This window comes from Erithacus rubecula, assembly GCF_903797595.1.
Source record: "Erithacus rubecula genome assembly, chromosome: 16".
NCBI lineage: Eukaryota > Metazoa > Chordata > Aves > Passeriformes > Muscicapidae > Erithacus > Erithacus rubecula.
Genome location: NC_136668.1, coordinates 10754148 through 10778948, shown reverse-complemented (window position 1 = coordinate 10778948; position 24801 = coordinate 10754148). Strand labels below are relative to the sequence as shown.

Here is a 24801-nt window from a genome sequence, read left to right as displayed (position 1 = left end):
TTTAAAAGACAGTCACTGAGAAAGTCAATTTCTGGAAGTAATGGTTCAAGTACAGCTGAAAAAGTACACTTAGTTTTACACTGACAGGGCATCCAGGAGTGTGCCAAGGTCTGACAGAACAGCCTAACCAGCTCTGTTTTGTGACAGAAGCTGCTGATGAGCAGGACAGGGTGCTGGCTCTCTGCAGTTTTTGGGATAGGCTTCACTAAGCCATCAGGCTTTGATCTTCCCCAGCACTGGGTCAGTCTCTCCTGGTTGAGACCTGTTGTGGTCCCAAAAGTGGCATGGGCCCCATCAGGAGCTGTATATCCAGACTGGAAGTGATGGTAAAGAGATGATAAAATGATGAAAACTGATGCCAGGGTGGCATAGAAATAATAAGAGTGCACAGCCAGGTATCAGTTTTGTCATTAAAATACACATCTTTCTATTTCTTGTCTATTTTCTATTTTTGTTATGTCTTAGATCTCATTAAAGGCAGAAATCACAGCCTAACCATGAAATTTACCTATTTTCTTGCTTTCTTGGTCCTGTAGAATTTGTTTCTGAAATCTAAGTATCTCTTAATCAAGAGCAAACTTGTGATGGAAATGGGGTGTTTAGCAAGTTTAGCCTGAAAAATCTGGGAAAAAAAAAATGCCCACTCTTTAATAAACAACTCCTGATGCTTTATTTCCCCTGTGTGACTGCAGTCTATGAGCCTGATAGAGATTGGGAACCCCTCTCAAAGCCTGGAGAACGTGTGTCGCTGGGCGTACCTGCAGCAGAAACCCGACACCGCGCACGCCGAGTACCACGACCATGCCATCTTCCTCACCAGGCAGGATTTCGGTCCATCAGGCATGCAAGGTGTGTGTCTGGGCTTGTGTTGCATTTGCATTTATCACCAAGCCAGGCTAGTCATGTAAAGTTTAATGGTATATCTTTTGCTGAGCTGTGCTCTGTGTTTTCTTTCCCCCAGAGCTCTGCGTTAGGTCATTTTTAGTTGTAACTGCTTCACTTACTATTTTATCCTTTCTTACTGATTACCTATTGGATCATTTCTATGTTCTTACTGAAGCCAAGATACAAGTGTAAACACTCCTGAAAATGCCCAAAGATTAAAGAACAGGTTTTGTGTTTCAGAAGTTCCAAAGCCGTTGCTGTGTTACAGTTGAATTGCAAGAAATGTTCTTATGGAGAGGTCTGGAACAGCAGGGCCAAGAGCTGCCCACTTTTTCCTTTTTTCAGACCTCTGCTTCATGTGAGATCAGGTTTTTCACCAGAAGAGAGAAATCTCAGAGCTTTCCCATTCATTTTGAGTTGGCCAGAACTGCTGTCAACACAGAGCTGGCTGGGGATTTTCTCCCTGGGGTCTGGTATTGGGCTCCTCCACACAGCAACACGTGGTGTCCTTTGCCTCTGTTGTCTTATGCACTTAAAAAAGGCAACTGTAAGGCAGTCCAAGAGGTGACAAGAATATTGTTGGTGAGCCAGAAAGTTTTAATTTGTTCAACAGGCTGGTTTCATCTGTTTCGTAGATGAAGGAGGGCATTGTTAAATGTTTGGGGGCAGAGGTCTTGAGAGGACCACTTGTGTCACAACAAAGAACAGATGCTCGCCCTAGAGCTTCCCACCACGTTGATTTTTGTGTTTTTGTTTGTTTTCTGAAACACTTGCTGATTCTCACAGGCTATGCTCCTGTCACTGGGATGTGCCATCCTGTCCGAAGCTGCACTCTCAACCATGAAGATGGATTTTCATCTGCATTTGTGGTGGCTCACGAAACTGGTCATGTGTGAGTACAACTGGACATCTGGGTTGTACCTGAAATGGTTTTTGATACAGACAAATGCTGATGATATTGGACACATGCAATTGATATTAAGGAACAATATTTAGAGTTAACTCAAGTTTCAGGTCTCAGCTCTCACAAAGCTTTCTTTATGACCTTAAGCTTTGTATTTTGGGGTTTCCAAATGGGAAAAAAAGAACTAATACCAAAATATCTTCCAGGGCTGCTCTGAGACTAGATTGAATGATGTGTTGTAGTCTCCTGGTGGAAATGTAAAGTACCCATAATAAAGAAATATGATTTCATAGAGTCAGTGGAACACAGTATCCTTGCAAGCAGTCCATACTAAATAAGCACATAATCTTTACATGTTACTGCTGATAAAGGAAACAATACCGTATAGAAGCAAGGTGCCAGGCACTGCAGTTACAACTGTTCTATATCTCATATATAAAAATGCAATAATTTTACCTTTTGATGTGATTTGAACCAATGCCTGGGCAGCATTTGTCAGAGCTTTGGTTTCTCCCAGATCTTTTTAGTTTCCTTGTTTTCCCTGCAGAGAACTCCCACTGATTTCCCATTTTCTCTTTGGTGGAATAACAGTTACCAGAAGGCTTTTTCTGAACAGTTTCCATCTATTCTGTTTTCCTAAGAAAGCCTTCAGGCCCTTTCTCATTTTTTTAACAATAAAGAGCCAAAATTTATTGAAATCACCATACCCATATCTTAGACAGGGACACCTATTTGAGACAGATAGTATTTGATTCCAGAATTTTTGAATTAAGAATAAAAAGAACATAGCATGGGCTTTAGAAGAGACACCACTGCTGAAAGTTGGAAACCCTCAAGTCAGTCATATTCAGCCCAAATCTGTTAATTTGGTTTAATTGTGGACAGATATTTCCCAGATTAGTTCAACAGTGCTAATTAAAAATGCAGTAAAAGATCAAACAAAGAAATGGAACAAGTATATTCATAATAAAGCCAAAAAGAAACTTTAAAGTATCTGTAATTTGGGGTAATTTTCTAGAAAGCATCCACCACTTTCCAGGCTGTTTCACATTTAAACAATGTGGGATTGCTTCTGGGCAGCAGCAGCAGCTTGTCTGAACTAGCTTTCTGTGTGATGCTTTTCTTTATTTCCATGCAAAGGACTTGTCTGCAGTTGCAAAATACTTTGAATTAAGCTAAGGTGTGATTTTTTTAGAAGTCCTGAATAGCTCCAGATTATAGCCTGGCTACATTTCTGTTAGTATTCCTGGAGGGTGGGCAGGCTCAGTAATTCAGAAGTGGATTCACATTTAGCTGTAGTGATTCTCAAATGTGCATGTGCACAGGAATCCAAAACAGGCATTTGTAGTGGGTTTAGTGGATTGTGGGCATTTTCTGTAAGCAAATTGTGCTAATGACATGAAAGCACCCTCAAGGGTCAATCCTATATGGGAGTTACTCCAGATGAGCTCTTTAGCTTCAGCCTCACCCTGCCACGAGTTGTGGGAACAATGTCTGTGGGATGTGAGACCTTGCTGGTGCCCCAGGGCCCGCAGGGTCAGCGCTGTGTGTGTGTGGCAGGCTGGGCATGGAGCACGACGGCCAAGGGAACCGCTGCGGGGACGAGGTGCGGCTGGGCAGCATCATGGCCCCCCTGGTGCAGGCTGCCTTCCACCGCTTCCACTGGTCCCGCTGCAGCCAGCAGGAGCTGAACCGCTACCTCCAGTGAGTACTGCCCTGCAGGCTGCCCTTCCCTGGGGGAGCACTGGGAACCATCCTCCAACAGCCCCGCGGCAACTCTGCGCCGCGCCTTCCGTTCGTGTCAGCCCCTTCTATTCCCGTTGCATTTATGTCTGTTCGTTTTCTGCACACTGAGAGGGAGCATGCAACAATTCTGCAACAATTCTACAACAATTCTACAACAATTCTATCACAATTCTACCATGATTCTACCACAATTCTGCATCTCGCATTCTGTTTGTTGTCAGCCCCTTCTATTCTCGTTTCATTTATGTCTGTTCATTTTCTGCACGCTGAGAGGGAGCATGCTGCAACAATTCTGCAACAATTCTACAACAATTCTACAACAATTCTACAACAACTCTACCCCATTCTACCACAATTCTACCCAATTCTACAGCAATTCTATCACAATTCTGCATCTCATGTTCCGTTCACGTTCCGTTCAATGTCAGTCCATTCTAAACTATTCTCGTTTCATTTATGTCTGTTCATTTTCTGCACACTGAGAGGGAGCATGCTGCAACAATTCTGCAACAATTCTACAGCAATTCTACAACAATTCTACCCAATTCTACAACAATTCTACCACAATTCTACCACAATTCTATCATAATTCTATCACAACCCTGCATCTCGTATTCCATTTGATGTCAGTCCATTCTAAACTATTCTCGTTTCATTTATGTCTGTTCATTTTCTGGACACTGAACAAGGCTGTATTTGCTCCTCTCTAAAGAACACACATGGTTCTAGAATTAGTCCTTCAGTTAATTTTTCTTTCTGTTTAAACAGCTTCATCCATGCCCCTTGCCTTCCTTTTGGATTTGACACTTCAGACATTGGACCTGTGCAGGAGTTCCCTGACAAATTCTGTTGTTTATGACCTTTTTTTTTTTTTCTCCTTACAGAAAAATAAAGCCTCCCCTTGTTATATGAAAGTTGTACAAAAAATATGGGGAAGCTACTAGCATAACCAACAATAGGTGAAAATAAGTAGGAAAAAAGTGCAGCAACATATGTGAAGTAAACATGAGTCAGTCTTTTCGTCAGTACTTTTATTATCATAAATATCTTAGGTGTGGCAATAAGGAATAAAAACATTGTGAGGGAAGTGTGATTGTTTCAATTAGCAAGATCCTCCAGAGCTTTAGCCATTAAATAAAAATCATCTGGCCTAGAGAGCTGCTTTACGTTCTTTTAAATACAACTATTTTTAAAATGTCTTATAACAAAACAGAACAATGATTTGCTTTGAAGTAAATCTAACCTCAAAATTCTGCTTTCAGCTATTGGTAACTTCAAGGCAATCTTAATGATTGCCAGGATGGGCTTGTGTATGGTGTCCTCATGTCTGTTAAATAACTGAGAGACATTTCAGAGATCCTGTCGACTCTGATTGTTGTGAATCAATGAATACTTACACTGTGTTAACCATTTGGTGGCACTAGCTTCAGTCCTTTGTGCTGGCATGACTTGCTCAGATGTAATTCTGCAGGCTCTCCTCACTCCTTAGGAGCAGAGGAGAAACCTCTATGCTGGTCACACAGAAAGGAAACTTAGTTTAAACTATGGATGGAGTTGGGAGTGATCAGGAGAAGCAGAGAGAGAGAACAGGCACTGGTGAATTCTGTAAATGAGTCACTGCTTCTCAGGGAAGACAAAGGGAAACTGTAAGTTCAATGGTATTCTGGGCTGGTTACCCTGGCCTCTGCTTTTGAAACCTCACTTGAGAGACAGCTGCAGGCAGCAAGAAATTCCACAAATGGAAAATTAATTAAACTTTCTTTTCTTCTTGGTCTCGTGGATTCTTCCTTTGATTCCTTTCACATAAGGAGCCTGGAGACTGATAGGAATTTACCTGCAAGCTAAATGGAAATTACAATGGAAGGGCTTCAAAAAAAGATGTATAGAATCCATTGAAGGTGGATGTAACATGCTAAACTGAATGTGAGAGTAAATACAATATTAGCTGCTCTTCAGGACGAGCATCTGAGAAATTGTAGGCTCTATTTTGTTTGGAACAAAAAGGCAATGAAACCACAAAGAGTGTGCAAGCCTGACAGCCCCATCTGTTCGTGTAATTTCTGCCTGTTGCAGTTCCTATGACTGTCTGCGGGACGATCCCTTCGAGCACGACTGGCCCTCCCTTCCCCAGCTGCCGGGCATTCACTACTCCATGAACGAGCAGTGCCGCTTTGACTTCGGGCTGGGATACATGATGTGCACAGCTGTGAGTACTTCAGCTTCTGCTCCTTCTCAGCCAGGAGTGCCCTCGGTGTCTCTGGAATGTCCTTAATAGGGACAGCCTAGTGAAACCCACGGGGAAAGATGTCGTGCCCTGGTAGCTGCAAGCGAGGATTAGCAACTGAATGTTGACATATATGTTGTTCTAAGCATCTCTTGGTTTGTTTGTTTTTTTTAACTGAAGTTACAGAAGTAATTATTGTGTAGTTTCATAAAGATCTGTACTTGTCAAGCAAACAAACTTGCTGTGCTGTTGAGCCTCCTCTTGCTGGCAGCTGGTTATTTCACTGCAAAACTCCCACCAGCATGTGGAGGAGATGGATTTGCTGCCACATCTCGTGATGTTAGCACAGGGCAGCATGCTTTTATGATCCAATTTTATGGGAAGTGTGATGCATTTTGATACTTTGCAAGAGAAAATATGTGTGACAGCAAGTAAAGCAACTTGTGAGGACTCTTGATGACATGGCTGACTCTCATGTATGAGGAAAACAAGAGACAAAGTCTAAACTTAAAGCAAGGCAAGATTAGTGCAATTCTCAATGGACTGGCCTCAGAAGATGGAGTCCTCTGCAGCAGGACTGTGCCTCCCACCCCCAGCTCTTGAAGAATAACAAAATATTAAATGGAAAGAGACGTTTTCAGCTGCTGGCAGCTGCTGACACATAACATTTCTGCTTTCATTCCCATCTGCAGGAATATATGTGCTGAGCAGTGTCCCTTGATAATGGAGGAGAACCTTTAGAGCATGAGCTGTATAGTATTGTGTCTTGACACAATTCCCTCTGATGCTGAAAGAATGTCCCAGCCAAAGAGAATATTTTCTTACAGCCATCCTCCAGAGCCTAGGAGATGGAGACTTTCTATTCTTCTTTGTTCAGAATAGCCAAAACCATGTCCAGACATCATGATTTAGTATGTTTTGTGGTGGGTGGTTCCCATCCTCTCCTTTGCATTGTAGGTAAAATGCTGATTTATTCACTGGATTGGGGACCTGATCTCAAATTTCCGTCCCCCTGAGAAGGGGATTACAACAGCTGAGCTAAAGTCTGAGCAGTTCATTTCCATCTCCCATGGGTGCAGAGGGATTTTTTGCTTTGTTTGCTGAATGAAGCAGCCCCATTTGGAGAAGCTGTAAGAAAAAGCAGAGTGTGTCACTGCCTGAGGAAACTGGTTGGTCACTTGTGTAAAACTATTTTTGCCCGACTTTATTCCAGTAATTGCATGCAGATGGGATCTCGCCTCAGAGTGATGATTCTGAATGTTCAAATATTCAATCCACAGCCATCCTCAGGGATCAGCACTAACAGCTGGCATTTCATACCTAGGGAAAGAACCCCCATCTGCAGCCTCTGCAGTAGTTTCCAGCGGGAGCTCTCTCACAGCATCATCCACTCTGATTTCTTTCCTGTGTTGCAGTTCCGTACGTTTGATCCCTGCAAGCAGCTGTGGTGCAGCCACCCCGAGAACCCCTATTTCTGCAAAACAAAGAAAGGGCCTCCGCTGGACGGGACCATGTGTGCACCAGGAAAGGTGAGAGCAGGTGCCCTGGGTACCCACGGGTGCTCACGTGTGTTTGTGTGCAGCTGGGGATGCTCCCCTCAAAATCAAGAGGAGCAAGAGAAGAACCTGTCAGGAGGAGCTGAGGTTTGCTGAGATGTGGGGCAAAGTCCTGAGTGCCAGTGAAGTGCTGAGCATTAGCCCAGCTGGTTAGAGCATGGTGCTAATGGCACATGGGTTTGATCCCTGAAGGGGCCATTCACTCGAGAGCTGGACTTGATGATTCTTGTGGGTGCCATCCAACTCAGAATATTCTGTGATTCTGAGCAGTGGGATGAGGGCTGGTGTGTGTGTCCTGCATGGCCACTCTGGGACCATTAAACCCTGGCACCTCATGGCAGTATCTGCCCCACACAAGCCAAAAATGGGGAAATTTCCACTCTCCTACGACTCTTCTGAGGTCAGGGTGTTGTTCTTGGATCAGCAGTGCTGCCAGGATGCAGTGAGCAGTGGGGCTGGAGGTGCAGCCAAGCCACAGCCCTGGAGCTTCCCAGAGGGAAAGGATGGATTTGGGAGCTGAGTCCAGCTAGAGAGAACCCACACAGCCCAGAGGGGCTGGGCAGGGAAAGGCAGGTCTGTGCAGGTGGATTGGCTGCTTGGAGAGCCCAGGGAGGAGCAGTGGAGGGATGGGGTGAGGGGGCAAAGGCTCAGCTCAGTGCTCTCAGCCCCAGAGCTCCTCCCTGGAGATCACACTCTGCTCACAGTGGCTCTGTAAACTCCAACTCCTTTGAAGTCTGATGAAAAAAATCTGGCTTCCCTGGTCTTTGGATGCAGTGACTGAGGGGGAGAGGAAGATGTCGCTACTTGGAAAGGTTTTTTTACAACCCAGTGTATGACATCATTTATGCGATAAATGAACCATATTAGCAGCTGCTGTTATGGTTTGGAAAGTCTTTTTTATGAAAACATTATGTTAAATTAATTCCCCAGCAAGTCATGCTCTATGCAAACCACTCAGTTCTGGTTTTCTCTTCTTTAAATTATTCCTGCTATGAAAGTTTTGTTTCTTATTAAAAAACAAAATTAAGAAAGAAAAAAGAATTAGGTTCCAATCCAAAATTATAGACAATTTATTTGGATACCTTTTATTTATCTTGATTTTTATATTAAAAATATTCATTACCCCCAACTGAAAAATACAGTTATATTCCATTTTGTTGCATCACTCTCTTCCCTGAGCTATTCATTCATATTAGTATTTGAACAGAAATGAGAAGAAAAAAGGAATTTGTAACCCTACAGTTAAGGATCTGTCAATGCTTCCATTATAAACAGTTTGTCAGGATATTATGCAACTCAGCTGTAAAAATTTTCTTTGGACTAGAACCTGGGATCCAAGGCTTCAGCAAGCTGTGCAGACAGCCAGGCATTTGAGCTCAGCAGAGATGCAAGAGAGTATGTGCACATTCTGAAGTTTCAGTAGATGATAGGACTCTGACTGTTTTATTCTCAAGGGACCTGTCCCAGTTTTTTGATAAATAAACTTGCTGCCACCTTCCAGAAGAACCTGAGAAAATATTGTAAAATGAAAACCATTTTATTAGACAAGGCTCAGCAGTCTGAGCAAAATGTTTTGGGGGTTTTTTTTTAAATTGTGTGAGTTCTGAAGGTTATATAGCTGACTTTATGTATCTGAGCTCAAGTGTTTGACCAGTGTATTTATTAGATGTTGGTGTTTTTAATACAGATACATCAGATCAATGTTTTTACATCAGTTCCTTTCATTTTTATCCCTGCCCTTGATTTTGCCTTCTGTTCACTCTCTTCACCAACTGGGATAATACAGAGGCTCTTGCTTGAATGCATAGGGCTGTAAAATGCATTTACTGCCCAAAGCTGGGACTCAGTTGCTGTGGGGCAGCTTCCTTTCAGATACATCTCCCAGGATACCTCATCAGCTCTTGAGAAAAATGAAAATACTTTCAAACACCATCTCCTGTTTTCTTTGGAATTATGCCAGAAAAATACAGCAACATAAGCAATTAAAGATGTCAATTGAGAAAGATTCATTTGTTTCCCGCTTTAGAGACTTGCAGTTTTCATGATTTCATGCCACTAATTCCCAGGGCCTATTTTAAGCTCAAACCAATCACAACACTGCTGATGTGTCACAGAAACATCCTGGCTGTGATGCAGCTGAGGGGGAGGATGCCAGAAATGTGAGTGGTGCTGGGGAGGGAACACGGTGAGAACTCACCTAGGGCTGGTCTTCACCTGACTGAGAACTGATCCCAAATTCAGCAAGGTGCCATTGAGGAGAATCCAGCCCAGCTGCCTCCTTCCTAACTGGTGGTCAAGGGGGAAGAACAGCCAGGTGGGAGACATGAAATCTGTAGCATATTTTCAGCAGGAAAGGTGGTAATGTGTCTGCACAGCCAGGCTGCGCCCTGGACCCTTTGAAAGGGAAGATGAGACTTTCTAATGCTGTCTATATGTGTACAGATAAATGTATATTTATGTAAATGTTTGTAAGCTCTTCTGTGCCTGTGGTTATTTGAACTAAGTTGCCAAAAGAGTGAGGTTCTACCATTTTGAAAACATCTTAGAAAGTCTTCTCGTGCAACTGGAGATACTGAGCAACCATCATGGTAATTGGCAGCAAACTAATAATTTGATGGGTTTAAAGATAAAAATAAAAAAAATAGCATATTCTCCTGGAGCTTCCCACTGAGAAAAGAAAACTACTGTTTTGATAGAATCAAAGGAATTAGAATAATTTATATTGCTCCCAGCTTGACTTTTTAAAACCAGATTGAGTTTTCAATAGCAAGAGGGAAGTTTCTCTCAGTTTTGTGAAGCTTTGATCATGCAGTCACTTGCAATGGTCACATTACCTTCCACAAATTAACTCCAGTGTGTAAAGTTAAGCACATGGAGGTTCAGAGTCTTGCTGTGGAGTCAAAGACACTCCACAAATTGCTGTAGTAAACCATGCAGACAAGATATAACTGTACAAATCTTAACTCTGCCCGGAATTCTGTAGATTGAAAGAAAACATATGCTGTCAGCTGATAATTTATTTACTTGTACATAATTCTGTCAGCTCTACCATTAGCCTCAGGCTTCTGAATCCAGGCAAACTTCAGAAATCTATCATCAGTTTTTGTTATTCCATTTTTTAAACATGAAACTCTTCTGGGGGACATTTATGTCAGCTGAAGTAGCTAACTGCTCTCCACAGGGTAGAAATAAAACCCAGAGTCAGTCACGCAGGGAGATCACATGCTAGAGTCCATCTGCTTGCTGCAGTGACTAACATCAAGGTTTGCACCACCTGAGCCTCCTTTTTTTTCTTTTTTCTCTTTTCTTGGAGAGAGGTAAGAGCCTGGTAGCTGCCCCTGCCAACCAAGCTGATGTTGATCTTGGATTTGGCTTCTGTGCCAAGGATCCAGCACAAACCTAGCAGATCTCTTTGCTTGCACTGTGCTAATGAGATGATCTAAGTAAAACTTGGAATGATTTTTTTTACTCTGTCAGGAAAGGAAGGGAATGATTAAATATTGAAATAAATAGATATTTTTTGAGCAGAAAAATGGACCAAGAAAAAAGGTTTCTGAAAACACTAATGTGTACTCAAAGCAATCCAGTAAATTTCCCACTGAGAAAGCTGACCTCAGCTTCTCTCAGAGACAGGAGACAGATGGGTGAGTGTGTGCTGTGTTAGTCACCACAGAAACTGGGAGAGCACTTGATTCTCCACTGAAGAAACTTTTACTGCCTCAGAGTAGTCCTCAGTGTTGGAACTTTCAGTTCATCCCTTGCAGCTAATTATTCTCAAACAGATGGAGCAGAGCGAGCCAGCCTGTGTGTGATGGGCAATACAAATAAACAAGTAACCCACTCCTGATGGGACCTCAGGAGAGGAGGAGAACTGAGCACCCCCAGCAATGCTGAGGATGAGGAGCATCCAGTGAAGAGGTTGGAGAGGTGCCCATTGCTGCCCCATATAAAATACTTACAGATACCCACAGAAGATCTTCAAGTCTCTTCTTGGAAAATTGACTTGGAGATGTGTTAAGCCCACAGGAACACGCTGGCTCTTTTTTTGGCATCCACAGCAGTTGTTTCAAAGAACTGCTGAAAACAGCAGTGGAATGTTTTACTGCAAGAAATTTAAGCTCCCTGTCCTGGAAATTGCACTTGTTTTGGACTGCCCTGTTTGCCAGAAAAATAGGAGAGTCTGCAAGAAGTCATCTTGTCTTCAATTAAGAAAACAATTTGCATTTACCCATTTTTTTCTCATTAAAAAAAAAAAAAAGATGCTTTAATATGCTTTATTCTTGAAGTGAAACCCCCTGTTTATGAAGGGAATAACACTTGAAATTGGCCCTTTTTCACCTCATTATGTGGTTAATGTAGTAGCAATGGGAAGGGTTGGCTTTAACTTCCTTTATTACACTGGAGATTGCCCTGTCTCTGGTTTTACCTTCTCATGCATTTTCTTGCATGGATCTGCCCAGAGTAAGATTTGTTAGTGAATCATTTTGTTTTCTGTAGGCTCTTTTCTCTTAACCCACAAAAAAAGGCAGAGCTGGGGGTGACTCATTTTACACAAATGCTTCTCTCCTAATAGCTCTGCCTCAGCTTCCCAACAATCACCATCTGACCAGCTTCTCCCCTAAAAACCAGTGCTGCTCTTCCCTTTACACAGCAAAGTCAATAACACCTTTTGATGTTTGCCTTCCAGTTCAGGGACCAGACTTAATGTCAGAGAGGGGTTTGTTAGAGGTTGTCTGCTCTTCCTGACTAAAGCAGGGAGAAAAGGCTGGGAAATACAGTGTCATCACATCTCCCTCTCCTCCACGAGTCCAAGCACTGCATTCTGGATCATCACAATGAGCAGAGGCTAAATGGTTCCTGAAGTGGATTTGGTGACTGCTGTGGAACTCACACCTGAGAGATGCAGCAGCCTGATAAAAGGATGTGTAAGCAAGCCCAGATCAGGAGCTGTCACTTCACATCTGCTTCCAAGGCCAGCTGAAATGTCTCTTGACAGGCTGAACCATTGCCAGCTTCCCCTGCATCACTGAATGGTCCCCAGGCTGTGCAGGGCCCCACGACTCAGCCTGTTTGCTCAAACAAACCTCTCTAAAGCCACAAGTAAACAGTCCCTGAAGGGTACAGCCCTGAGTTTCTAAACCAAAAAAAGCAAAGGACATATCAGGATTTTGCATTTCTTTCACACTTTGCTGAATTATCTCTTTTTCTGTCAGACATCTAAGAAAAATCTGCCCATTACAGCTCTGGAGCAGGATTGGTATAATTGGCTTTATGGTAACTCATCTATTTCATAGGTTTTGAATTCGAATATCTGAAGTTATGGGAAAGAAAAAAATAGTTGAAACCTAATTTCTACTCTCTCTTCTACTCCTTGTCCAACCAAATCAGCCCCAAAATAAATTGCATGAATAAGGAGCAGATTAGCAAATCAGTAAGCTGTGCCTTGTCACCATTATACTAATGATTCTCTCTTTAAATTCAGCATTATTAATGATTATCCTTCACTCTTAGATTTGTCTTCCAGATCACTAATCTCTCTATGCTCAAGAAAGCTCTCCTGTTATATATCTCCTGATTTTGTTTTTGCTGGCAGCATGCATTTAGCCATATGCTTGTCTTGTGCAGCCTGCCAAATTCCTGCGTTCCAGGGCTTGTTAAGCTGTGTAAAATGTTGTTGTTGACTTGAATGTTAAGGAAAGTAAGTGACTGATTTCACTTGTTGTTGCAGCCATCTGTGCTCCTGAGCCAGAGCTCTCATCCCAGCAGTAACCATTAACACAGACGAACTGTGGCAGTCTCATTTGTTTGCTGGAATATATTTTCCAGCACCCACACTTCATCAGTAGACTTTTATGAAAGCAGAAGTAGTACTGAAAGGGGCCAGAATCTTGTGATCCTTGAGAAGAATTCTTTGTGACTTCAGCTGAGAAATAATTCCTTGATTAGGGACTGGAGAAATTAGTGGAAAGGCATTGACAGGTTTCTATAACAGGAGATGACAGTAGAGATGATCAGTACTGGAGCTATGAAGGCTCTTAAAGAAATAAAATAAATACCTTAATGGTTTGGGGAATGTAGCAAATTCTGTGTTTCAACTGCTGTAGAATGAGTGTGTGAAAAACCAGGTAAAAGAAAGGAGAAAGCAAGAAGGGCCTGATGAACTGTGCAGCTGTAGCACTGTCCACAGCTGTCCCTAAGGAATGCCTTCTGATTTTTTGGTCAGGTATACCATGAGATCTCCAGGGAGACACTTAAAAACTTTTTATTTAACAGCATTAATGTCTGCAATGTGAGTTTTCTTGAATTCCATGGCACTTTGCTGATGGCATTTATTATAGGAATATGTGTGTGGATTTGGGAGTGGCTGGGCAGGATGGTGCTGGGGCAGAGCTCCTGCCACTGCAGAGGCTGCAGGCAATAGTGGAGGCAGGATGTCACTCTTAGCCCCCAAGATTTGGGATTCTGCCATTTCCCTTAAACAATATCCCTGCTGCAGACAGGTGATGAGGAAATATAACACTGAGAGCAGTTTAACAAACTTGGTTGGCTTGAAACCTGTGTGCACACATGTGCATGTTGAACGTGTATGTTTATAAAATCTGAGTTTGGATCATGGGCACAATCTGACAGCAGGTCCTTCTACTTTCTACTGGAGAGGTGAAAAAATCCAGAACTCGTGCTGAAAATTATAGTGTGTTGTACAAGAGCTTCTCATCTGATGTAAGTTAATAATCTAATCATTGTGACATCTGGCTCTGTCTTTCAGCATTGCTTTAAAGGTCACTGCATCTGGCTCACACCAGACATCCTGAAGCAGGATGGGCACTGGGGGGCATGGAGCAAGTTTGGCTCCTGCTCCCGCACGTGTGGCACCGGGGTGAAGTACAGGACACGGCAGTGTGACAACCCACAGTAAGTGACACCCACAGTGACACCCACAGTGACACCCCACAGTGACACCCACAGTGACACCATACAGTGACACCCCACAGTGACACCATACAGTGACACCATACAGTGACACCACACAGTGAGTGACACCCCATAGTGACACCCCGCAGTGACACCCCACAGTGACACCCCACAGTGACACCACACAGTGACACCCCATAGTGAGTGACACCCCACAGTGACACCATACAGTGACACCCCGCAGTGACACCCCATAGTGACACCCCGCAGTGACACCCCACAGTGACACCCCACAGTGACACCACACAGTGACACCCACAGTGACACCCCACAGTGAGTGACACCCCATAGTGACACCCACAGTGACACCCCATAGTGAGTGACACCCCACAGTGACACCCACAGTGACACCCCACAGTGACACCCCACAGTGACACCCCACAGTGACACCATACAGTGACACCCCACAGTGAGTGACACCCCATAGTGACACCCCGCAGTGACACCCCATAGTGAGTGACACCCCACAGTGACACCATACAGTGACACCCCACAGTGACACCCCAGAGTGACACCACACAGTGACACCCACAGTGACACCCCCAGCTGATGTGCAGAGGCTGAGGATCCTCAGTGCATGACCAGAGCAGCAGTGCACTAAAGGGTGCTGAGTGGTGCTTATTAAATCTGACCTATAGCATAAGTTGTCAGAAATTCTACTTTTGGCCCTTAGCAAGTCATGAATCATCTTTACTTCTCAGTTTATTCATCCATTAAACTGGTTATGCTTGAAAGTGCTGATACAGTGCTGTGTAAAGCCTAAGTAAAAGTTTATGGTCCTATATATCTCATTTTAAAATGTGAGTATGAAATAATAGCAGTGATTTACTGGATTTTTTTAAACCTTTTTAAAAGTTTTCTTTAATCCACCTTTTAGGATATTTCAACAAGGTTTAAAAATATTTTCCAGCTGTTTTCATTCCAAGTTGTAACAAAGCTCCTGTGATCTGAACTTTCTCAAAGTTAATTTTAGGAATTTTAAATTGTCTTGATTTAATAACTTACATATGGGTCATCTAGATAATGTAGAATGATTCCATTTCAGTAACAATGGAAGTAAAGTATAGTTAGTACAAATGATATGAAATGTGTAATTATTGCTATCTTGGTGTGGTATCATTAAATGTCAAGATCCTAACAGCAAGAACTAAAGTAATTGTCAGAATTAAATTATTTTAACAGAGAGAATATTTTAACATTTAATTTCTTGGTTTGTTGATAAAGCAATTGAACTTGACTAGTATTAAAAATCGTCTTATCATTGATTTGGGGTTTTTTTTTAGTTGTATGAAGCAGCATTTTCCGATGGAAATTGTTCTGTTAAGAAAAAGTTTGCCAGCTCTCTTTTCAGCCTTTATTACTTTGGCAATAGAGAAGTGACCTTTATAATCATGGGCACAGTTCTAGTTGTAAAACCTATTTGCATGTCAGAAGAGCCCAATGTGCTATTGAAAATGTTTCTGTGTTTCCTGGAGAGGGTGCAAACCCAGCTCCAGGTCCTGATCAGTGTTCTCAATCTGCCAGGGATGTGGTGCACATCTCAGCACCGAGCTGGGCTGTTGTGCCTTTGCTGCTGCATTAGGGGTGAATGGGAATGAGTTCTGCTGGGCTTTCCTCTCCTGGCTGCACCGAGAAAATGGCTTTTCTTGTCTTTATCAAGTAGTTTGAACCTCTACTTGCAGGAGTTGCTTTTTAACAGCTAAATAGTGGCAGCGAGTTTTGAAAGAAAATATACCTTGTGCATACAGAAATAGAGCCCTGGCTTCATCAGGTGCATACTGATATGACTGGGAAAAAAACTGCTGCTCAAAAGATTTGATAGACACCTGATTAATGAATAATGGCAGAACTAACCAGGGGTTTCTGTGCCTGCTGCAGTCCTGCCAACGGGGGCCGCACGTGCGTGGGGCCGAGCTACGAGTTCCAGCTGTGCAACACCCAGGAGTGCCCCAAGGACCTGGAGGACTTCAGGGAGGAGCAGTGCCAGCAGTGGGACCCTTACTTCGAGTACCAGAACTCCAAACACCACTGGCTCCCCTATGAGCATGTTGATGGTGAGCAGCCCCACTCCTGTGAAAGCTGAAATCAATTGCAAATAGGAATAAAAAGTTATGGAGGGAGGGGTAAAATGTCTTCCCAGGAAATCGTGCCCCCTAAATCTGTTAGAAGTTGTTTGGAGGGATCAGTGAGTATCAGTGTATGAGTGATTCAATTTATACAGTGTACTCGGATTTTCAAAAAACTTTGGCCACTGTTCCCCAATGGCAGCAGTTAAATGGATTTACCATGAGATAAAAGGGAATGGTTTTGCCTGGGAGGGTGATCTGCACTCTGAGAGCTGCAGAAGGAACTTGTGACACTGAGTGACAGAAGAAGGCAAAGGAAGTTTGGTGTTAATGAATGCCAGTAATGGATATGGGAGTAAAAACCTCTGTGTGTGTGTGTGTGTGTGAATCTGTACAGTGGTGGGCTCTGAAGAGGAGGGAAGCTTTAGGAAAAGATCAGTTCAGTGACTGTGAAGGGAGGTGGAGAACACTGACCTGTCCCTGTGTATCTGCACATCCTATCTGCACTTTAAACACCCAGCCAGTGCAGCTCAGGCTGTCCCCACCTCATTGCTGCCCACACTGCTCAAAACCCCGAGCTGAACTCAGGCCAGAATAAAGCAAACATAAATAATGACTTCTGGATGAGGAGGGTTTGGATAAACCAGGACTTTTCACCCTGGAAAAACAAGGATTTAGATTAAAAAGATAGAGTTACAGAGTTGTGAGTGGCCCAAAGAAACTGAACGTGGAATAATTTTATTGAGTTTCTCATAACACAAGCCTGGGAACATCAAATAAAATTATTGGGTGGCAGATTTAAAACAAATAAGAGGAAAGACTTAGTACAAAGCATCTAATTATCTTGAAATTCACTGCCACAGAAAGTTGCAGATGCCAGAAAGTTCTAGAAATTATTTTGAAAAATTCCTGACAGTTCTACAGTCTATTAAGAGCCATTGAACACCAAGTTCCAGCCATGATTTTGGAAGTCCCCAAACTGCAGTGTGGGAGGAACAGGGAGATTATTCTGAGAAAAGCTTCCATTTTGTTCCTGTGTCTTCCTGCAAATGCTGTTGGGTTGGATGGGTGCTGGCTCTCAACCAGCAAGGTCAGGCTGATGTTGTGGTCTCTTGACAGAGATCACCTCCTACAACAAAAATGTTCCTGTTCCTGTTAATGCCTCGGCTTGACTGCCAATGCAAGTGCAGCTGGTTGATTTGGGCCATGTCTGCCCCTGCCAGAAAACACACTGTGATGTTTTAGCAAACAAAAAGGCACAGGGCAATGAGTCTCAACTTGTTGAATAAGCAGTGTGAGCTGCTCGCTGGCTTTGAGCCCTGTCACTTCACTTGGCAAATTCTTAGGGCAGGGTTGTCCTAGCAAGGGGCATCTTCTGGGCACCCACCCCACCCTCAGCCCAGCTCCCATCACTGGGAGGGGAAGGGTCACTTTGGGTGAATCATTTTGCATTCCAGTGAGAGGATACTCTGCCAGAAATTAATAGCAAATTCCTTATAATTAATTTGCCTGACTTTCTTCCCAAACAGTTCCCAGAGTTCTTCCCTCATTCTTTTCATGCCTTCTTGGTCAGTCTGGGATTTTCAAAGGCACAGACACAGTCTCACAGCTTAATTTCATGAAATAGCTTTGGTGGCATAGGGTGAAGGGATGAAGGCCTGCAGGACCTTTGCTTATGCTTTAGCCTTTGGAACAGTCTGCTGCAAAGACCAGTGAAACAAAAATATTTTTTTCAATTAAATTCAATGGCTTCTGTGTCAGAAACCAGCCCATTGATGTCTGAGCACTGATCCCTGGGCTCTGCTGGTTTCCAATATAACTATGGCATAACTGAAGACACCTTGAGATTCAGGTTTACCTGTGCAGGATGATTAGAGGGAACAGCTTTTGTGTGAAAACAAGGCCAAGAGACAAGCTTATGCCTGAAATCAAATCTATTCAGAACTCCCTTTTGTAAGGATAAGGCCTATGAGTGACATACTTGTGAGGATAATGCAGTTGTGGCTCAGAAGTGACATAAATCCATACACTTCACAGGCAGCTCAGCTGGACACGTCTGACACATTGTCAGGGCACAAGAGCAGAGAGGAGTGCCTCATGCTGTGGCAGAGAAAAGCCACTGAGCTGGGTACACCCCAGTGTGTCTGAGCATCCCCTGCCCTGTTGTGCCATGGCCTGTGTGCTGTTCCAGCAGCCCCACCATGCTCAGACTCCTGCACTGAGCATCTGCCAGGGCAGCAGGGAGCTGGGAGCTCCAGCCTCAGGCAAATGGGGACTCACAGGGCAGGCAGTGGACAGGCACACCATCACACCCATCTGCTGTGCCCAGCACCAGTGAATAGGAAGGAAATAATTCTTTGCAGTAACAGGGTCTAATTTAACAGCACTTGCACACTTGCTGTTCCCATGGAGCAGTGGGAGCAGAACCATCTCTAAAATAAAGCCTTTGTACAGAGTTGTTGGCACCCAGTCAGACCTGCTGATATTTTCATTTAATGACATGCAGTGAATGCATGGTATGTGTGGGGTGGGGGTGGGTGCATACCCAGGGCTGGTGTGTACACATCTATCTTGGGCACTGTTTCTTATATATACAGTAGGTCTGTCATTATTATGACCTTAATAGTCTCCTATTAGGAATGTGCACTAAAAAAGTACCTGTTTTAGTAGACTAGACCCTGGATTTTCAGCTTGACTTCTCTGCATGGTTTGGGAGCAGTAACAGAGGTCTCTGATGTACCAATACCCAGTGGCCTTGGGGACATCAACAGCAATAACAAGGACTTTATAAAAAAAGGGCAGAGGCCATGGAACCGTACAGGGGAAGAACGCAGAGGGCCTGTGAAGATTTATTTCAGTTGAGTTGCTATAATGGAAAGGTTGTTATTGTTTTAAATGGTGGGAAAAACATTCCAACTTTTAATCATGTTAAAATAGCAGAATCTCTATTTGTTTCATCTAGCAGAAAGGCCATCTGCTCTTCAGTGCCAAGGAAAGCATAGTGAATCCTATTATGGGACTGAGGACAGCAAGAGACAGATGAAATGAAATACACTAGTGGAATACAACTTTATTCAGCAACTGACTAGTCATTTTCAGCTTTATTTTTTGTTCTTAGCTCTTTGGAGCAGATTAGAGAAAATACTGCTTGTCTGGCTGTTTGTGCATGTGTTAGCAGTAAAAAAAATGCTTTTTTGTCTGAATCTTTTTGACATCTCATCTTGTTTAATGGTTTAGATTATCATAAATGCAAGTACAACCATGAGGGAAAATTAACTTTGTGGTTAGGATGAAATGCTATGGCCCAGCTGTCTCTGAAGAAATTTTGAATGCCAGGTTCACTCAGTGTCAAACAGCTGCTTTTAATGGGAAAATTACTTTGGCTTTTTTTTTCATTTAAGTACAGTGCAGGAGAAACCAGCATCTCTCACAGGTAGTCATGCAACTGAGGAGAGCTCTGCCAGATAGCATCATCTGCAAAGGATTAAATAGATCTCCCCCTCAAAGTCAATGATCTGTTATTTTTAAGTCTGTCTCCTAATGGTGACACGTGGATGCTTTATGATTCAGCATTTTCCAAGAGATCACAGAATTTTTCAAAGGGGATAAGCATCAATGATTTATGGGTACCATGCTGGGCTCTGTGATGTGTGCAAGGAGGAAGGGAGAGCCAACACTCTCTGAAAGTGCTGCTCACAACATCAGCAGCTAAACTGAGAGCTGAACAGGCACAATTTGGGTTGTTTTATTTTTCAGCTAAGGAGAGGTGCCACCTGTACTGTGAGTCCCAGGAGACAGGGGATGTGGTGTACATGAAAAGGATGGTGCACGACGGGACCCGCTGCTCCTACAAGGATCCTTACAGCATCTGTGTCAGGGGGGACTGCCTTGTAAGTGCCTGGGGCTTCTTCAGAGCTCAGTGTTGTGAAAACAACTCAAATTCTACCTCCAGTGCCTCTCTGAGAATGACTAAGTATAACAACACTTTGGGCAATAAGGAGGTTTCATTAGGATTGTTGTCACAATATTATGTGATGTTCACAGTTGCCGTGCAAGTCAGTGTGACTCGATTCCAAAAGCACCTACCTACACAAGTAATAGCTCATGCAGTATTTGAAGATGAACTATTACAATTAGCTTTCAAGGAAAGCTCTCCCTGCTGAGGTTCAGTGGGGGTGGAATGTACAATGAAATAGGAGCACACAGCAGCTTTCAAGGAAAGTGGTGTTAGGAAATGGCTGATGTGCATTCTCTCGGTATTTGATGATCCTATTTTTAAAAAATCAATGACAGTTCCTCTAAGTTGGGATCTGCTGCAGGTCATCTTTCAAAGGAATTAGTCTCTGACTAGCAAAGCACTGGTGGAGGTGCTTATCCCCACACAGATGCCTAGAATCTCCTGGAATTTAAGTATCTGTCTTAAAATAAGCTGAGGCTTAAGAGCTTTTCCTTGCCCATCCTGCTTTCCCTCAGTAAGAGAACCACTGTGAAGCACAATATAAAAATATAATCACCCAGTTGACAGCTATTACAGGAACTGAAAGTGTTAGAATCTGTTTAGGTGTTGATCTTTCAGGAGAATACCATGAGGTGTGCTGCTTTGCAGAATCTGGGGGTTGATATGTAAAGTGAAGGCTCATTTGACTTGAAAAGTGGATAAATAAAATACTGATTCTCTCTTTTGTGCACAGAAAGTTGGGTGTGACAGGGTCATAGGTTCCACGAAGCAGGAAGATAAGTGTGGTGTCTGTGGAGGAGATAATTCCCACTGCAAAGTGGTGAAAAGAACATTTTCAAAGTACCAAAAAGCAAGGTCAGTACATCCAGTGTGGTTTGTCCTGGGGAATTCAGGGTACTTTTTCTTGATCTCTTATGTTTCATGGGAAGTGCCAGGACAATTACCAACAATTTGCAGCATCATTAATTACAATAAACAATCTGGACTTACTTCCAGGTGTGTTTATAATTTGAAAATAAGACTTGTGTCCAGTGAGCAGTGAAAGCTGCTGGTGCCAAGGCCTGTGCATGGGAAAGGGCTTCCCTGCTCCTCCTTGGAGAGCTGTGGGCTCTGCTGCTGCTGTCTCCCAGCTGCTCTGACACTCCATGCTGCAGTGCTGTGTCATCATCAGGCACTGGCAGGAGGGGGGTGTGTGGTCTCTGTGCATGCACACAGCACTCAAAGCCCATTTTAGTCTGAAGCAAAGCCTGTTGTTGATACTTCAGGCATCTTTCTTCTGACCCAAAGCCCTTTGTCCCTGTCATGTTCCATCACCTGCCACAGAAATGGGAATAATGCTGGATTAGGTTCATCTTGTTTAATACATCCTACTTTCAGAATATAAGATTTGTTTAAAAACCTAAGACAAAGCTTCCCTGCTTGTGGCATATTAATCCATAACTATCTTTTCTACCTCAATATAGGGTACATTAAGATGCTTGAAATTCCTGCTGGTGCAAGGCATTTGCTTATACAGGAAACAGATGCCACTGCTCATCATCTTGGTAAGTAACAAGTAGGAAAATTTTCAGTCAAAATAATTTTTTCTGATGTTTATTTTTGTCTCTGGGGCTGACAATGTGTTTATAGATTTGTTTACCCATTACCCACCCACACAATGTACTTTTCTCTAAGTATGTTAAATTAGGAAACTTGTTTGGCAATTTGATTTCCCTGCTGTATTCCAGGGTGTCCCAGCCAGATCTCTGTGTTGGTATGTGCACGTGTGAAAGCTGCTGGAAGAGGCACTGAGTTACTTTGTGGAGCACAGTGCATTATCTTTGGGGGTTGGAAGTAGATGATCTTCAAAGGCACTTTGAACCCAAACCATTCTATGGTCTTTGTGTGCATCTTTGTGCTTCCCACCCTCAGTGATTTCCCAGCCATGTCCAGATCTGTACCAGATTCTGCCCCACTGCTGACACAGGGCTGCCAAATCAATGCAGCAGTTTAGGAGGTCATGGAAAACCACTCCTCCACGGCCCTGGAATCAATGGGAAGCAGTGATTATTAATTGGCTGCTATTAACTGGAGGTAGATTCACAGCCAATGATCTGCTAATTCTAATGTGAGTCATGCCAGCTTTTCCCCAGTGAATGTTTGCCTTGCTGCTCAGGGCAGCCTGGCCCTGTGGATCAGGGATCAATCCTCGTTCAGACAGAGTTCTCTTGGGGTGGGGTGGGTGCTGTGCACATGCACAGCTGGCTCTCTGTGAGGCCACTGCTGAGGGAACAGGATGCTCAGGTAGCTGCCAGAGTGAGAATGGAGTTAACATCTGGTGTTACATAACAAATAGTCCCTTCTTCTAATGAGGAGGGCAAATTGTCCATCTCAGGGGTAAACCTGTCCTCACACAAAGGTGGCTGAAGTCTCTCCAGGTGAGGGATGGAGCACTGGTGAGAGCTGAAGAGAGGAACCAGGCTCTGTGTGCAGTGGCAGGTGCCTGCAGAGCAGCAGGAGCTTAACAGGGCTGTGTTGGTGTCAGGACTGGATCTGAGCAGGAGAATTAATGCTGTTTCTATAGTCTCTCTCTCACTGTGGGACCTGCTGGGGATTAGCTCAGTATCTTTTCTCTGATGGAGCAGTAACAGCCCCCTGAGCTGCCTTACAACATATGAAAGAGCTGAATAGCTCTGGGACCCCCACTGGCTCTCAAATTGGCTCAGATTTGGCCAGAAGTTGTTATATGGGAGCAGGCAGCTGGACCCCTGTGGTGCAGCTGCATTGGCCTCATTTCTCTGGCAAGGCAGGCTATGAAAAAGGGAAAAAAGGGCAGCTGATGTTCCTGGAGCTGAGCAGAAAAGCACTGACAGTTCAGTGAAACACCTGAAAAAGTCTTTCCAAACCTGTGAGGGAACAGAGGGAAAATGCACACCGGCCATTTCAGCTCCATCCATTGGGACACGAAGCAGAACAAAACCGGAGATGAGAAATGAACCTCTTATATTCACTCTCCTTGTGCTGTTCCCAGCTATTAAAAACCGTGAAACGGGGAAATTCATCCTAAGTGAAGACAACTACGTGCCAGACTCCAAAGTGTTTATTGACATGGGTGTGGAGTGGGAATATCGGAACGACGACGGCAGGGAGACGGTGCAGACCATGGGGCCGCTGCGCCAGGGAATAGTTATCCTGGTGAGTCACATGGAACCACCTTCCAGAGCCAGAGCAGGCCAGCAAATCCTTCAGATTCCTCTTGTGAGCTGCAAGGAGACATCTGCTTCAGTTATAAGACAATAGGAGATGTATTTTAATTCCTTTCTCGCAGTTCATTGCTCTGTAGGAGAGCTGTTATAATTCAGGGGTGTGTGTTGAGCAGCCAGCTGTCCTGGTTATTTCCTGTGGATGGTATAGCAATCAGCCACTGAGTAAAGGCTGCAGCTTACTTATCCTTATGAGCACCAATCAAAAAAAGGCCAGAATGGTTCACATCAGCTAGATCTAATAGTTCCTTCTCCCACCCATGTTTTGAAAATGTATCCTGCAATCCAGGTGCAGGATTCCTGTGCTTCCTGGCTCTCTTTTTCAGGGCAAAACTGTTTCCACAGTTCCCTAAAACACCTAAATATATTCTTTTTTTCACTGCAAACTAGCAAACAATAGACTTCAATTAGCAGGGGTTAGTTGATTTAAAATCCTCTGAAAACAATTGTAGTGTGTTGAGCTACACCAGCTGAACTTCAAAGAAAGAATAAATACTATGTTTCCAAAGGACCAATATTTTGCACTTTGTTCACACTGAGTTCCATTTTCTTGCATTTGTCTTAGTGCAGTGTGATAACAAAACCTCTTTCAAATAGTTTATATTTCTGTCAAGATTAAGCAAAAAGCTTTGCAGAATTCTAAGATTATCATAATAATATTTTGTTTTATCAGAAACATACGCAATTTTCTTTGTCACTTTTACTTATTTCTGCAGTTGAATTTGCTTTGTCTTTTAGTGGAACTATCTGTTATCATTTCGGTACAAAATTTCCTTCCTTTGTGATGGGAGATGGAAAAAAATTAGTATCATGATGTCAGTCCAATGCTGGCAAGGAAAATAAGTCTAAACCAACAACAGTCTTTCTTAATATGCAGTTTAGAAACTCTGTGTCATAAGGATGGAGATACTTTTTCATCAGGGAAAAAATGTGTTGAGTGCAGCTAAAAGGTTGAAACCCCTCCAGGAATGTTTTTATATGTGAGCCATGATTACTATTTCACATCATCTCACATATGATGTCTCATATCAGTCTTCCATATCTTTTTTCTTTACATCTCTCTTGCTTATCAGGTGATTCCTCATGGTGGTGCCAAGATAACTTTGACTTACAAGTACATGATCCATGAAGATTCCTTGAATGTAGACAACAATAATGTTTTAGAAGAGGACTCAGAGTCATATGAATGGGCTTTGAAGAAATGGTCCCAGTGTTCAAAACCTTGTGGAGGAGGTAAAAACAAAACTG

The 24801-nt window shown here is 43.3% G+C and overlaps 1 protein-coding gene across 1 annotated transcript in view; it reads left to right on the top strand.

Annotated features, from left to right (window-relative positions):
- The window catches only part of ADAMTS2 (ADAM metallopeptidase with thrombospondin type 1 motif 2), a gene marked incomplete at its 5' end in the record, with an annotated part of 171886 nt that overhangs the window by 134289 nt on the left and 12796 nt on the right, over window positions 1-24801 (top strand). Inside the window, 13 exon segments of the mRNA XM_079320047.1 lie at window positions 693-849; window positions 1672-1777; window positions 3350-3493; window positions 5609-5741; window positions 7175-7288; window positions 14082-14227; window positions 16166-16341; window positions 20110-20243; window positions 21045-21161; window positions 21164-21170; window positions 21775-21855; window positions 23322-23485; window positions 24627-24786. Coding sequence (XP_079176173.1) covers window positions 693-849; window positions 1672-1777; window positions 3350-3493; window positions 5609-5741; window positions 7175-7288; window positions 14082-14227; window positions 16166-16341; window positions 20110-20243; window positions 21045-21161; window positions 21164-21170; window positions 21775-21855; window positions 23322-23485; window positions 24627-24786 — 1639 coding nt within the window.